This window comes from Sycon ciliatum, chromosome 2, assembly GCF_964019385.1.
Source record: "Sycon ciliatum chromosome 2, ocSycCili1.1, whole genome shotgun sequence".
Lineage (NCBI taxonomy): Eukaryota > Metazoa > Porifera > Calcarea > Leucosolenida > Sycettidae > Sycon > Sycon ciliatum.
The window spans coordinates 5,045,172-5,058,679 of NC_088644.1; the positions used below are offsets into that span (position 1 = coordinate 5,045,172).

Here is a 13,508-nt window from a genome sequence, read left to right on the forward strand (position 1 = left end):
TGCAGGGCTGGTATCACAGTGCGTACAGCTGAAAAGGGCTTGCTCCGCAAAACCAAATGGCGGGAAATAATGCATAATTATGGTGAAAGTTGTACAATTCGATTGGAATTGAGCAGGTGCTCCCAGCATCACAACAATACACACACACACACACATGTACCTGGTGTCATTCTCTGCACGGCGCTGTGCCACAAACGACTGCCAGTTCTTGTAGATGTCCTCCACACAATACACAGATGCACCAAACAGGTCAGTGTGTTCATCCTGCAAGTGACAGAGAGAGAGAGAGAGAGAGAGAGAGAGAGAGAGAGAGAGAGAGAGAGAGAGAGAGAGAGAGAGAGAGAGAGAGAGAGAGAGAGAGAGAGAGAGAGAGAGAGAGAGAGAGAGAGAGAGAGAGAGAGAGAGAGAGGGGGGGGGGGTGAAGTGGGGGTGACTAGCCGGTCAGGTACCAAGGCCTGTTGAAGCCGCCGAGACTAGCATGGATTGAAGAAAAGCGTGTTCAAGAGTATGTTGCGTCACTGCTAGCATGATCACTGCTGATAAGACATGGTGACATGTTGGCTTGTTTATTTCTGCACTAAAGAACACGACTAAGTCATGAGATAGAACCAGAGGAAGCAGCACAGTGACAGAATTGGTCACAGAAGATACAGAGATAGAGCCAAACCCTGTGATGATGATGTTGCATGGAAGAATACAGAGTCAGAGTACAGGTGCATGCATAATAGGCTGGGGATATCAATAGCAGTTAGACACAATCGCTATTACCTGTTCAAAGCGCAGGATGTTAAATGCAGCCGTCAGGCGGGAATTGACTGAGCTGCTGACAATAGGCTGCTGCTGCAATGCCCACAAGAATACACACGCACAAACGCACAAACACGCATGCACACAGATACATAGCCGTCAAACTCCCAGGCCGATCGGTGAAGGCAACCGACCGGGCATTTGATAACATGCATGCTTGCTGCTGGCACCATCCGACCATCGTCCTCCCCATGGGCCAGTCCGTTGCATGTGGTCCCCAAACCGAATGGTGACTGGCGCCCATGTGCAGATTACAGTGGCCATAATCATGTAACTGCAGCTGACCGGTATCCAATCCCACATATCCATGACTTCTCTACTGCTAGCCTTCATGGAGCCTCAGTCTTTGTGCATACCATCAAATCCCTGCTGCAAAAGACGATATCCCGAAGACGGCAGTTACAACCCCGTTTGGATTGTTCGAATTTGTTCCCATGCCCTTGGTACTCTGGAACGTGACCCAATCGTTTCAGTGTTTCGTTGATCAAGTTCTGCATGGTCTAGACTTCTGCTTTGTATACATTGATGACATCCTCATTGCCAGTTCTGATGCTGAGACTCATCGCACACATGACGTCCGCTCGGTCCTACAGCGTCTGCAAGAGCACGGCCTTGTCATTAATCCTGCAAAGTGTGTATTCTCTGTCTCCTCCATCGAGTTGCTCAGTCACGGTGTCAGTCATCGCGGTATTCAGCCAACATCCCGGCGTGTTCATGCCATTCACCAGTTCAGCCCACCAACCTCTCTCCGTCAGCTTTGTGAGCCTCTAGGTATGGTGAACTTCTACCGCCGTTTCTGTGCCGCCGTCGTTAAGCCTCTCACAGATCTGACCATCGGCAAAAGTAAGCATGACTCTTCATTCTGTTCGTCTGAAGCTGCTGCCTCTGATTTTGATCATGTGAAATGTCTTCTAGCTGCCACTACAGTATTATCACACCCTACCCGTGAGGCACCAATCAGTACCATGTGTGATGCATCTGATTATTGTGTAGGAGCCACGCTTCAGCAGTTTGTTAATGGTGCTTGGCAGCCGCTCACTTTCTGTAGCAAGACGTTTCCCCCCACTGAATGCCATTATCCTACTTTTGGTTGCAAATTATTATTATTATCTGGCTCTTTATCTAGCTGTAAAGCACTTTCGTCATTACCAGTGTGTTGAAAGTCGGTCATTTCATGTCATGACAGATCACAATCCGCTGACCCATATCATTCACTTGCCATCAACTCGCCATTCTCCCAGCGACGCACGGCCCTAAGTCTTGTCCTTCATAGCCAAATTCACTACCCACATCCGCTACTAGTATGTCAAGGGCACATTATCACGACCACTGGATGCTATTGTCCAGCCAGCCAGCCTCCGTCGACTTCATTGCCCTCACTATCACTCAGAGCAGCTATCCTTGAGTTCTTAACAACAACACCACCAACACCAGCAACATCAGCAACACGACGAGCAATGGACTACAGTTACCAGCCGCAAACAGAGAGGCTCTCTTGGTTCCCTGCGAAAAGTATACTTTGTTGGAAATATTGACGACAGTTGCGACGTAGACTCCATAACGTCACACTGTGTGCAGAATGGCATCACACACACACAGCTTGCCGCACCTTTCCTTCTCGCAAGCATGTAGGCACAAAAGCTGCAAGGCTTACAGTCCGAGAAGACCAATGTGCAGCCATCAAGACAGATGGGTTTTGGCCAGCGCCCATTCAGGTTCGGCCACGGGACTTCAGCGAGGCAAATAGGCCCACAGCCACCAACTAATCGACCGTGTTCCCACTCAATCCCCACGCACCAGTCTTCATACCTCGCACCTATCGTGCCCAACCCCAGAGCACCCACAGAAGTAAACATAGGTCACATTAACATCAGAAGTCTTCGGAGTAAGGTTCATGATATTCATAAAATTCTGCATGATCATAAAATCCACGTCCTCTCTGTCAATGAGACCCACTTGGACAGCAGCATTAGTGATTATAATTTGAGCATACCAGGGTACAGGATCTACCGCAACGACAGAAACCTCCATGGGGGGCGGTGTATGCTTCTATATAACCAACCAGTTCCATGCAACAGCACTCCCCCTCCTAGGTATCCAGATCTTGAGAGTCTGCATGTAGTACTTCAGCCAAGCAACAACATCCGTTCCAGTAAACCCGTTATCAGCACTGTGCACCGTCCCCCCAGCGCGACAGTTGAATTCTGGGAGCGTCTCTCGCAGCAGCTGGACACTCAAGTTACACGCCTTGGAAGGCGTGTTGTTCTTGGCGACTTCAACACCAATGTACTCCAGCCCCGATCACACAACTACGCCCACCTGCAACAGCTTTGCTCCAGCCACTGTTTGTCGAATGTCGTTAAAGTGGTTACACGAACCCCGTCCAACACCTGTCTCGACTTAGCCCTAGTAGAAGATGTCCTCACAGTCGGCCATGTATCTGCCACGTCCCTGCACGATATTACTGATCACCACCTAGTTAAAGTGGTACTCCAGTTAGCAGACTGGAACCCCCCCCCCCCCCCCCCACCTGAGCATAGCTATCGCCTCGTTCGAAAGCCGGGCATTTCCAGTATCGACTATGCCCAGTTCGACAGAAGGCTGCAGGCCAGGTTGGAACGGAATCCTCCAGATTGTGCGTCTCTAAACAGCTACACTGAACATGTGATCGCATCCATCACCACCACTACTGATGAGCTAGCACCCATCCAACGTATCCGTGTGTCCAATTGTCCCAAACCTAAGCCTCACCCATGGGTCACACCTCAGCTAAAGCATTTGATGCAACAGAGAGCAACTCTGCATCGTAAGCTAAAGCGACAACCTGGCAGCACTGTTGTCAAACAGCAGTACAGAGCAATACGTAGGAAAGGAAAACTCCTCGACCGAAAGCTGAAGTTGAATTACCTGATCCAGAGATTTACTGCATCGAAGCTCGACCTTCGCGGGCAGTGGGCACTGCTGAATGCCCTCTCCGGTAGACGTAAAGTGAAGAACCAGCCTACTGCATCTCTCGATAAGCTGACAGCAACATTTGCCAATATCGTACACGATCCAACCCGCCCCACCAGTATATGTCTCCGTCCGAGCACTCATCAGCCGTACCATGCTGCTCAACTTTCCCAGTTCCGACCTGTTACTGTAGAGTGCATTACTAAACTGTTTAAGTCAATCAACACAAGCAAATCACCTGGTTCTGATAACGTGCTACCGGCAGTGCTGAAACATGGCCGGGAGCCCATCACTGCTTCCATCACGGATATAATCAACCAATCGCTCCGCACTGGCCATGTTCCGGACTTATTTAAGAATGCTACGGTAAGCCCGGTTTTCAAATCTGGTGATTCCAATTGCTCTACCAATTACCGCCCAGTTTCGTTGCTGCCTCTTTGTAGCAAAATACTAGAGCGTGTTGTCTTGGAGCAGCTCAATGCATTTTTCAAGTCTAATGACATTCTGAATGTGAGGACTGCCTGGCCCTAGTTGTTGATGAATGCCTGAAGGCTCTTGATGAGAATGAGTATTGTGGTGTAGTATTTGCCGACATGAGCAAAGTATTTGACAGAGTGAACCATCAAGGCCTAATCAATGAACTGCAGAATGTTGGGATAGCTGGCACCGCCCTTGCATGGTTTGCAAGCTACCTAACAAACCGCATTCAGAGAGTTCGAGTAGGACAGGCACTCGGTGATGCCCATCCATGCACAAGAGGCGTCCCTCAAGGCTCTGTCCTTGGGCCACTGCTCTTTTGTATATACATCCGCGATGCACCACAATGCTTCAGGCATTCATCTAACAAACTCTTCGTAGATGATGTAACTTTCCATATCCGCAGCCATTCGTGTCAAACAGTAACTACTCGACTGAGTGAGGACCTGGCTGCTCTCGATGGCTATCCTGAAAGAAAAGGACTGTTATAGAATCCATCTAAGACCCAGGTTTTAATACTTCGCCGCCCTGGTAAAGAGCTGCCACCTGGTACAGCAGTTCTCTGTCGTGACACCCCAATTTCCCCCTCTGCTTCCACCCGCTATTTAGGAATATTAGTTGATGAGCATCTATCCTTTTCAGACCAAGTAGCAGCAGTGTGTACATCTGTTAACAAGAAAGTAGGAGCCTTTGTGCATGCAAAACAGAATATCAGTATCTTTGGCAAGCGACTGTTCTACCTCTCTATAATTCAGTCTACGCTTGAGTATGGCAGCACCGCATACGTACACTGTTTGTCGCAAGCTCTTTATAACAAACTTCTTGCTGCCAGCCGCTTAGCGCTAAAGAGAATTTTTCCTTGGATAGAATGACCCCAACTGCCCTTCTCTACAGTAACACCAATGTATACACCCTTGAACAACGCCTCAATTTCAAGACCTATGTATTTGTGTATCGCTGCCTGAATGGCCTTGCTTGCTCTCTCCTACAAGACCGCTTTACTCTTCGTGCTCACGGTGCTCACACTGCTGCGCTTACCCGTGGTCAGGTGTCTGCCACGCTTGTTTTACCCCCTGCTAGCACACGCTATGGTTTCAGTGCAATTTCTTACGTAGGCCCTGACCGGTGGAATGCACTGCCACCTGCTTACCGCCTTTCTAATCCACCTGCTGAATTTCGTTCATCCATCAAGACTTTCTTAGGGTTCCCTGTAAGAAGGCGATGACGCCTGTTGGGAATTCCCTAGAAAAATAAGAATAATAAATAAATAAATAAAATTCTTCCTCGCTCTGTGAAATAACAATTCATCTAGCTGATACGGAAAGAGAAAAGGACCTACCTAGTTACTAGTAGTGACTAACAGTCCACCAAGGTAACCAAGGTAACGAGATAATATACAGTCAGATAGTGCGACAACAAGGCACAAAACTTGACAAGGATATTGAGACATTTGACGACCTGACACCTAGCTCCACCTAGCAACTAGTAACTTCTAGGTCCTTTTCTCTTTCCTTATTACTATTGGCTCAACATCCGAGTTTTTTTTCATCTAGCTTGTAGTGTGTCAATACTTGTCATTTCCAATGTACTTTGATGTACACTAATGATTGCAAGAGGTACATGTTGTATGACCGTAGCAACCTTATACGGCTATACTTATACTTGTGTCCTTATCCGGCCATACTAATACTTGTGTACATTTTTCTTATCTTCCTCCTTCGTCGGATGGCTTTTTGATTTGCAGTGATTTCGCTCAGAAAACATGCCTGGTTGTCACAAAAGTGTGCACAATAAAAGGGTATGAGAACTAAGCACGGCATGTATCAGCAACAAAAAAGTGAGAATGAATAATAATAATAATAATAATAATAATAATAATAACAAAAGAGGTGACAAAACTGATACACACATGCCACGCTTAGTTCTCATACCCTTGTTTTGTGCACACTTTTGTGACAAATATCACACCTTGATATTTGAGTGCTGTCATTGTAAACACGCCTGTAGTGTAGCATTTCCCTATGGTTTCCTGGTGGATTGGTGTGAAGAGGTGGGATAAACCTCTTACTACAAGAGCAGACCGGGACTGAAAAACCAGCAATGCGTGCAGTGTTGAACTGCCGAGACTGCACAGCAACACGCTCAACTCACCTGCTCGCCACTCAAGTGGCGCAAAAACCCAGGAGAGGGCTTGTAGGCCAGGTTGACGATGGGCCGTATTCCACCACCGGACTTGGGCACAAGGCGTATCATGGAGATGCCGACGGCCGTGTGAGCACGTAGCAGAGAGCATGCCTGGTCATGGCCGATGGGCTGCATGAACTCCTTGCCGAGCTTGTCCCGAGCACGACGGTGCACTTGCCGCCACAGAGACTTGCGGAAGAAAAAGAGCTTGTTGCGATGACACGACGTATCGGTGATGTAGAAGCAGGTCTGTACAACAACATAGAGCATAGGTTACAAGCATACCTTGGTTAACTTACAGGTCAAGATCAGGTTCATACACTGAATTCCTTCAGCATGGTGCTCTAGAGTCTAGACATGTACCACCTCCAGTGGTCAGTATTGTTGGTCGTATTCCAGGACGAGGGGCTCATTGGCGGGCAGTGTGCATACGAGAACGCCACCATAAACAAGGCAACCATGTTTGTCCATGAAGCACTGTACAGTACTGTACCTTCTGCCAACTTCTAGCCACTGACAACAGTCCAAGCTGACAACACGGCAATGAGAAGGAAAGCAAGAAGTAAGACCCCACAAGAGATGGTATAGTAACGGTACGTGTGAAAGCCGAAGACAGTGACTGTGATGTGTGCCTATAGTCCGTACCTTGAGTATGTTGATGATGACGTTGTCCACCAGCCAGTACAGCCACGTCTGCAGCAGAGCCTGTCGCCGTGCACTGAGTTGAGACGAGGCTTTGCTGCGGCCGCCACTGCTGCCGCCACCTCCACCAACACCACTGCTACTGCCACCGCTGCCACTACCGCCACCACCGTGACTGCCAGTACCAGGTGGATAGAGCCAAGCACAATGACTTGCCTACGTGTGACAACAAAGTACATGTAGAACATATTATGATATTAGCAAGCCAGAAAACAGAGTTCAGGTGAGTTCATTTTGCCTCATCTGCTTCATGCAGCTCCTGGATGAGCCAAGTTCACTTGAGATAGACTTAGTAGCTCTAATATAAACCCATCATGATTCTTCGTATGAAGTAGGAAGCAGTTGTATCTCAATTAAGTAAGCATGAGACCAAAATTGAACAGATGGAGAACAAGACACCTAAGCTGAGCATGGCAACTTGGTGCCAGGTGAAATGGAAACAGCATCCAGTAACAGTAGTAAGTCTGCATTCCACTGACAGACGGGGGGGGGGGGCTAAGGATTTAACACCTGACACGGTACAGAGTATGCGTTGTGCTGCTGGCTCACCTTGAACCCAGACAGGAACTGGTGCACAGAGAAGGTATCCAGCCTGTGCAGATGTACAAACTCATCTACATCTGTGTTGGTGGCACAGTCAAGGATAACCACTTTGCAACATTTGAAGTATGAAGTAGAGTAGGCAACCAGCAATACTGCGACAAACTCCAAAAATGTTTGTGATTATAAGCCAATGCATGCACATACACACGCACGCACGCACACGCACACACACGCTTGCATGCACACACACGCTTGCAAAAGGATACGCTTCATGAACACGTTGAAGTTATCAGGTGAGCCCCACAGATGACGAGGAACTGCTTTCTTCAAAACGGCATGAAGAAAACGTACCACCTGGCAGCAAACAGGAACAAGATCATGGTAATACAAATGCTGAGGAAACAAGCACAAACTACTGCGAGGTATTCAGTGTGCATTACCCCGGATGCTGAAATGGGATAACACAGAAGTGGGCCTTTAATAGGGCGTGTTCGTCTGGTACAGAACTAGAACAGGGTCACTCGGAACATGCATGCTCGACTGACCTGCACCGGATCTTGAGTGTACGGAGCATGCTCTGGCTACTCCAGGCCTCGAGGTCGAGCAGTTTCGTTTTTGCTGCTACTTACCTTTTGTTTGGAGATTTTACAGGCTGCACACGGGCACGCACATAATTACTATTTCTTAATTTCCCCACACAACCGAAAAAGGATTAACTCAGGCGCCATGATTTCCACGTCAACATTACAGAAACTGCTCTGAGCTGCGTGCTGCATCGCGTTTGCGATGAAATTGACTGCTTGCACTGCTCCACGTGCTTTCTCTGCTCTAAGATCACCCCAGGCGAACACACCCCTACATGAAAGCCACTACTAATCAAGAGTGGCCAACTGATAGGAAACTTTCCCTCCCCGTCTGTCTGTCTGTCTGTCGTCTGTCGGTCTGTCTGTCTGTCGTCTGTCTGTCTGTCCGTCTGTCCCTTTCTCATGTGCATAGCCAGCTAACCTGATGTGGAGGTGTGAATTGAGATAGCAGAGCCTCATCACCAGCACCCTGGTGGCCTCCTGCTACACATGTGAACAGACAGATGCACATGCATACAGACATACAGAGAAGACAGACAGACAGACAGACAGACAGACAGACAGACAGACAGACAGACAGACAGACAGGCACACACACACACACAAATGCACGCAGGGTGTACAGTCAACCTCGTGAATACCGACCTTGGTTATAACAACAACTTGTGAAGAATGAAACAATCTTCACACCAAGCGACCACTTAACTGCAAACTTTTAACCTCACAAATAACGACAACTCACAAATAACACCTTTCTAATGCGTGGTAGAGGGCCATCATTCACAAGGTTGACTGTACATGTACATGTACGTAGTACACAAGCGTGCAGAACACACCATGCCCAAAATGCTCACTGGTGAAAATAAAAGGACAACGCAAGCGTCTCACAGAACACATCACAAACAAAAAGCCGCAGCAAACTCCCATGGAAAATCTACCGGAATTCAGCGAAGAGAATTTGTGCCAGAATCAGTGGCACACTGAAGAAATACTCAACATTACGTACACCCAAGTCAAACAAACCTGATTGATCTTGGTTGACCTGACCTGTAGACTGGATGCACACAAAACACAACAACATCAAAACACAACGGCTAAGTGGCAGAACATATTTCGCTTTAGTACTTCGAAGTAAACCATTGGGCGTATATGTATTATGCACTTCACAAAGCGGATATGCCGTTGGCATACAACGTGTATAGTTACAGCAAAACGTTTCCCACCATTGTGAACTTGTGTACTTCAAAGTACAATACAAGTAGATGCACTAACAAGTAGGTGAGATCACAAGGGCTGTTTTTTTTCTTTTTCTTCAAAGACACTGATTTCTTGAAGAGGTTCTGCAGGTCACATCACTCACACACAAACTTGCACAGTCACAAAACAGTTGAACCAACACAGTCTGCCTCACCTCGGGCAAAGGGCACAACTTCCGGAGAAGACAAGACAGCTTCACTTTCCTACAGAAAAGCAAGACACAGTGAACCAATGAAGCTTGTGCATCGACATCGCCAATACGCAGTTGCAGGTGCGCAACACACCCCACACACGTATTGTTAAAATCGGCCCAGCCAATACATCATACAGTGTATGTCGGTCTGGCTACTTAACACGGTTGACTGACCGGAAAGTGATCCGGCAAAAGCTTTACCAAACGGACTGACTGCTACACCCCAGGCAGAGGTCTCTTCAAGGAACTATAGCTTTAATTCAAAGTACTCTGTCTTAGCAGCACACAAGAAGTTAGTACTTGAATAGAATGTACAGCAAAGGAAACAAGAAGTAGAGATTGAGAATTAGCATGAGGTGTGAAATAGTCTGTGCCTGAGCGCCTTACTTGAAGTTCTGCAAAAGACGCCGAAACACTGGCATCAGCTTGTACAGATGAACTGGTAATCGGCTGGTCTGCACAACAACAAACATGCACAGAAATGATCATAGAAAATGCCGTGCATGTACATGATGATGTACTCCACAAGTGCTGCAGCTTGTCAAGTACTTGTGAAGCAATACCAAAGGATGCAAAACAGTGTCTATTTAACTTAGACACCAGCGAGCATGAGAGCTGGGTCGGTGGCAAGAGTCAAAGTCCCTTGAGTTGCCTTCACGTCACCAAGACCATAGTCGTACAGGGGTACACATATACTGGCCACTCCAGCATGTCATGTACTGACCTGACCGACCAATACACAGAGTAGGATCAAGACTGAGCATAGGCACAACATGTACAGTAAAACCTGTCAATGCAACCACTTGGGTAAGGCACCCACCTGTCCCAGAAGGCCACTGTAACCAAGGCCGAGGGATGCCACTTCCAGTCAAAGGACCCTGGATGAGGAGACCACCTGGTAACAGTGACCACTCTTTGAAAGTCCCTTGAGCGGTTGCCTTAGACCAGTTTCACTGTATGCACATCAGGTGGCTATAGACAACACACACTGGCGGCAGCTGATACTCGGCAATCGAAACTGAAGGATTTCAATGACACATGAGGACGCAAGTGGATTTTTAAAAACTGAGCATTGTTATTGTTTTTGCACACGTACGGTGTCACTATTATCACTACTATGAGTAGAGCAGGTAAATGACATGGAACCTACCGTCTTTCTCTTCAACAATGCGCTGATGCACGGCTTGCGTCCGTCAAAGATCAGTCGCAGGAGAATCTCAGTGCCTCGTTGCGACGCTGGCAATTGGTAGAGAATAACTGAGAACAGGACAAGAGATGGTGAACACAGGAACGGCCTAGTGAGAGCAGTAATCAGTACCACTGCAGACAGGGTAATCCACTTTAAAATACACGGTCAACGGACTAAGAGCCAGGCTAAACATGTTCTAAAAATGCTATGAACGGAAAATCCTCAACGGGACAAAGCAATGCGAGAATCCAACCTCAAGTCAAGATCCGTAGTTCCCACATCCACACCACAGCTCCGTACTGCCCCCATGAGGGCTCGAAGGCATTGGCATTCGCAAAAGCATTTTCCCCGCTAGGTAGCTGGCCTTTAGTGTTTCTCACTTCCAGCCATTAAACTTGACTGCATTGTAATGTATATGTGGATAGTGTCTGGATCAGACTGGCTGATAGACCTCTGCAATACAGGAAACAGCTGACATAAACAGTAAGGCATGGACTATCGGATAGCCCTAGCATACATGGTGTGAGACGAGTTCTAAAGCCAGAGCACAAAGCAGCACGTACATTTCGGCGGCAACGTCTCCTGAAGATTGGTAGCGTACAACATCCTATTGCGATGAAACCTCCACTGCCTGGCTGCTTCTCCGTACACAGGTCTAGCAAAGAGGAAAGGATAAACACCAGAACTGATCTCAGTATCAAGTCAACTAGGTTGCTCCCTGCTTGAGTCAAATACCTGAGTTGCTGTAACCTAAGGGCAAAAATCAGGCAAAAGAGGGTTCCTGCTGCTGTTGTTTTATACATAAAGCAGATGTTTATTCAACACTTGAAAAACAGGGCGGAAAGGCACTATGTACTAGGCCCACTCACATATGCATGTTTGTCCCAGTACAGTAAGATCGGGCGCCGAAGAACGCAGGGGCTCGAGCGCAGCCTAGGAAAGTTCTTAATTGTTTGATTCTAGCCAGACCGTTCTTATTCACACGCGCGCGGCGAGTCGAGTGACGTCATGACGTTTGTCATGTACATGTAGTGCAATGTAGTACTTCTTAACTAGTGGGTGTCGTAAATGGGAATGACTGTACATGTAGCAGTTACTGTTTACACGTGTACATGACATGTACTCACCTCCCATGCATGTACAATGTAGATCTACGTACAATGTAGATCTAGTGTTCTTAAATCTGATAATTCTAGCCTGGACTGTTCTTAAATTTTGCCGGTTTTCCAGCCTGGGTGTTCTTCGGCGAGGTGTTCTTCGGCGAGGTGTTCTTCGGCGAGGTGTTCTTCGGCGCCCGATCTTACTGTAGCTTTACAACTTACTGTCTACCAGACAGTACAAACACGTTATCCATGTGCATATGTACAATTGTACATGGTAGGTGATGAAAATGGCACACTCCAGTTTATGGTACAACTCCCGTACCCCGTATGCATGCCTCCGGCTTCCTTTCGTGTTTGTACACACTTCCCTTTCGTTTTCGCACGCTGCTTTGGAATGTAGGTCTTCGTTTGTTGTTCTCCTTGCCAGTTGTGAATAAACTCTGTCTGACACCACATGGCGCAGTGAACATTTCAGTCCACACCAACCTAGTGTGTAGTGTCTTACCTGGCCTAGTAGCAGTGTAGCACTCCACTGGATTTTAGACAGGATTACCCTGCAGTTAGTTTGTTAGTTCGTTTTAAATAAGAGTTTTGTTCAGTTTCTTGCGCAGGACATAGTCATGTAAGCTGTCACAACAGGCATTTGTGTTCAGCATGGCGAGCAGCGATCCCGCAGCATCTTCTGGAAGCGGAGTGCCTGACATCGCAACGCTCCTGCAGTTTCTGACATCTCAGACACAGGCGTCTGCACAAGCGAGACCAGCAGTTCCAGACCCTCATGCAAAGGGTGGCTGTCAACCAGACCAGCAGTTCTGCACCCACACCTTAGTCTGTGTCCGCAGGACATCCAGTATTACTGTCTACTGCAAAGATGGCAGAATTTACCGCTTGGGAGGAGGCCTGGCGCGACTATTCGCAATGCCAACGTCTCGCCAGCAACGATCGTCATACACGCATGTTTGCGTTCAGCCATGCCCTGGGTGAGGACCTGCGCCACTTCATTCGAGAAGGCATTATCGCCATTGCTGATGCCATCCCGGTCCTCCAACAGTATATTCAGCGACAGAGGAACACGCTGCTCGACAGAATTGAGTTCTACAAGGGACGGCAGCAGCGTGGGGAATCGTTCGACTCTTTCTTCACGGCTCTCCGCGAACTATTTCATGCCTGCGACTTTTCTGGATGGTCTGTGTGCAACAAATGCACCCAAGCGATGTGTGAACTTTGCAAGGCATCTCTGTTGAAGTTCAACAACGACATACTGCGTGACCGCATTGTCAGAGGAGTGTATGAAGACGACGTGCGTCACAAGCTGCTAGCCCTCCAGAACTTGGATCAAGATGCTACAGTGAAGCTCTGCCGTGCTGAGGAAGCAGCCTGCCAAACTTCCTCTGGCATTCCCTCCAGTGGCCACGTACACGCAGCCAAAAAATTTCCTTACAAACAGCAGAAGTTGAGCCGAGTCGTTCCCACAAAACCTACGCAAGACAAGCCCGCACCAGCAGGTGAAAGGTGTC

The 13,508-nt window shown here is 47.9% G+C and overlaps 1 protein-coding gene across 4 annotated transcripts in view; it reads right to left on the reverse strand.

The window, feature by feature from the left end:
- The window catches only part of LOC135808362 (telomerase reverse transcriptase-like), a 34,837-nt gene that overhangs the window by 15,099 nt on the left and 6,230 nt on the right, over positions 1–13,508 (reverse strand). For 2 of the 4 annotated variants that reach the window (XM_065321540.1, XM_065321543.1), the window contains exons 8-19: positions 11,452–11,543; positions 10,850–10,956; positions 10,087–10,154; positions 9,661–9,709; positions 9,273–9,303; positions 8,671–8,732; positions 7,932–8,019; positions 7,672–7,742; positions 7,066–7,278; positions 6,388–6,669; positions 769–840; positions 161–264 (exon numbers count right to left, since the gene is read on the reverse strand). In XM_065321540.1, coding sequence (XP_065177612.1) covers positions 161–264; positions 769–840; positions 6,388–6,669; positions 7,066–7,278; positions 7,672–7,742; positions 7,932–8,019; positions 8,671–8,732; positions 9,273–9,303; positions 9,661–9,709; positions 10,087–10,154; positions 10,850–10,956; positions 11,452–11,543 — 1,239 coding nt within the window. The remainder of the gene's footprint in view (positions 1–160; positions 265–768; positions 841–6,387; positions 6,670–7,065; positions 7,279–7,671; positions 7,743–7,931; positions 8,020–8,670; positions 8,733–9,272; positions 9,304–9,660; positions 9,710–10,086; positions 10,155–10,849; positions 10,957–11,451; positions 11,544–13,508) is intronic. The other 2 variants (XM_065321541.1, XM_065321542.1) reach the window with 2 other exon arrangements.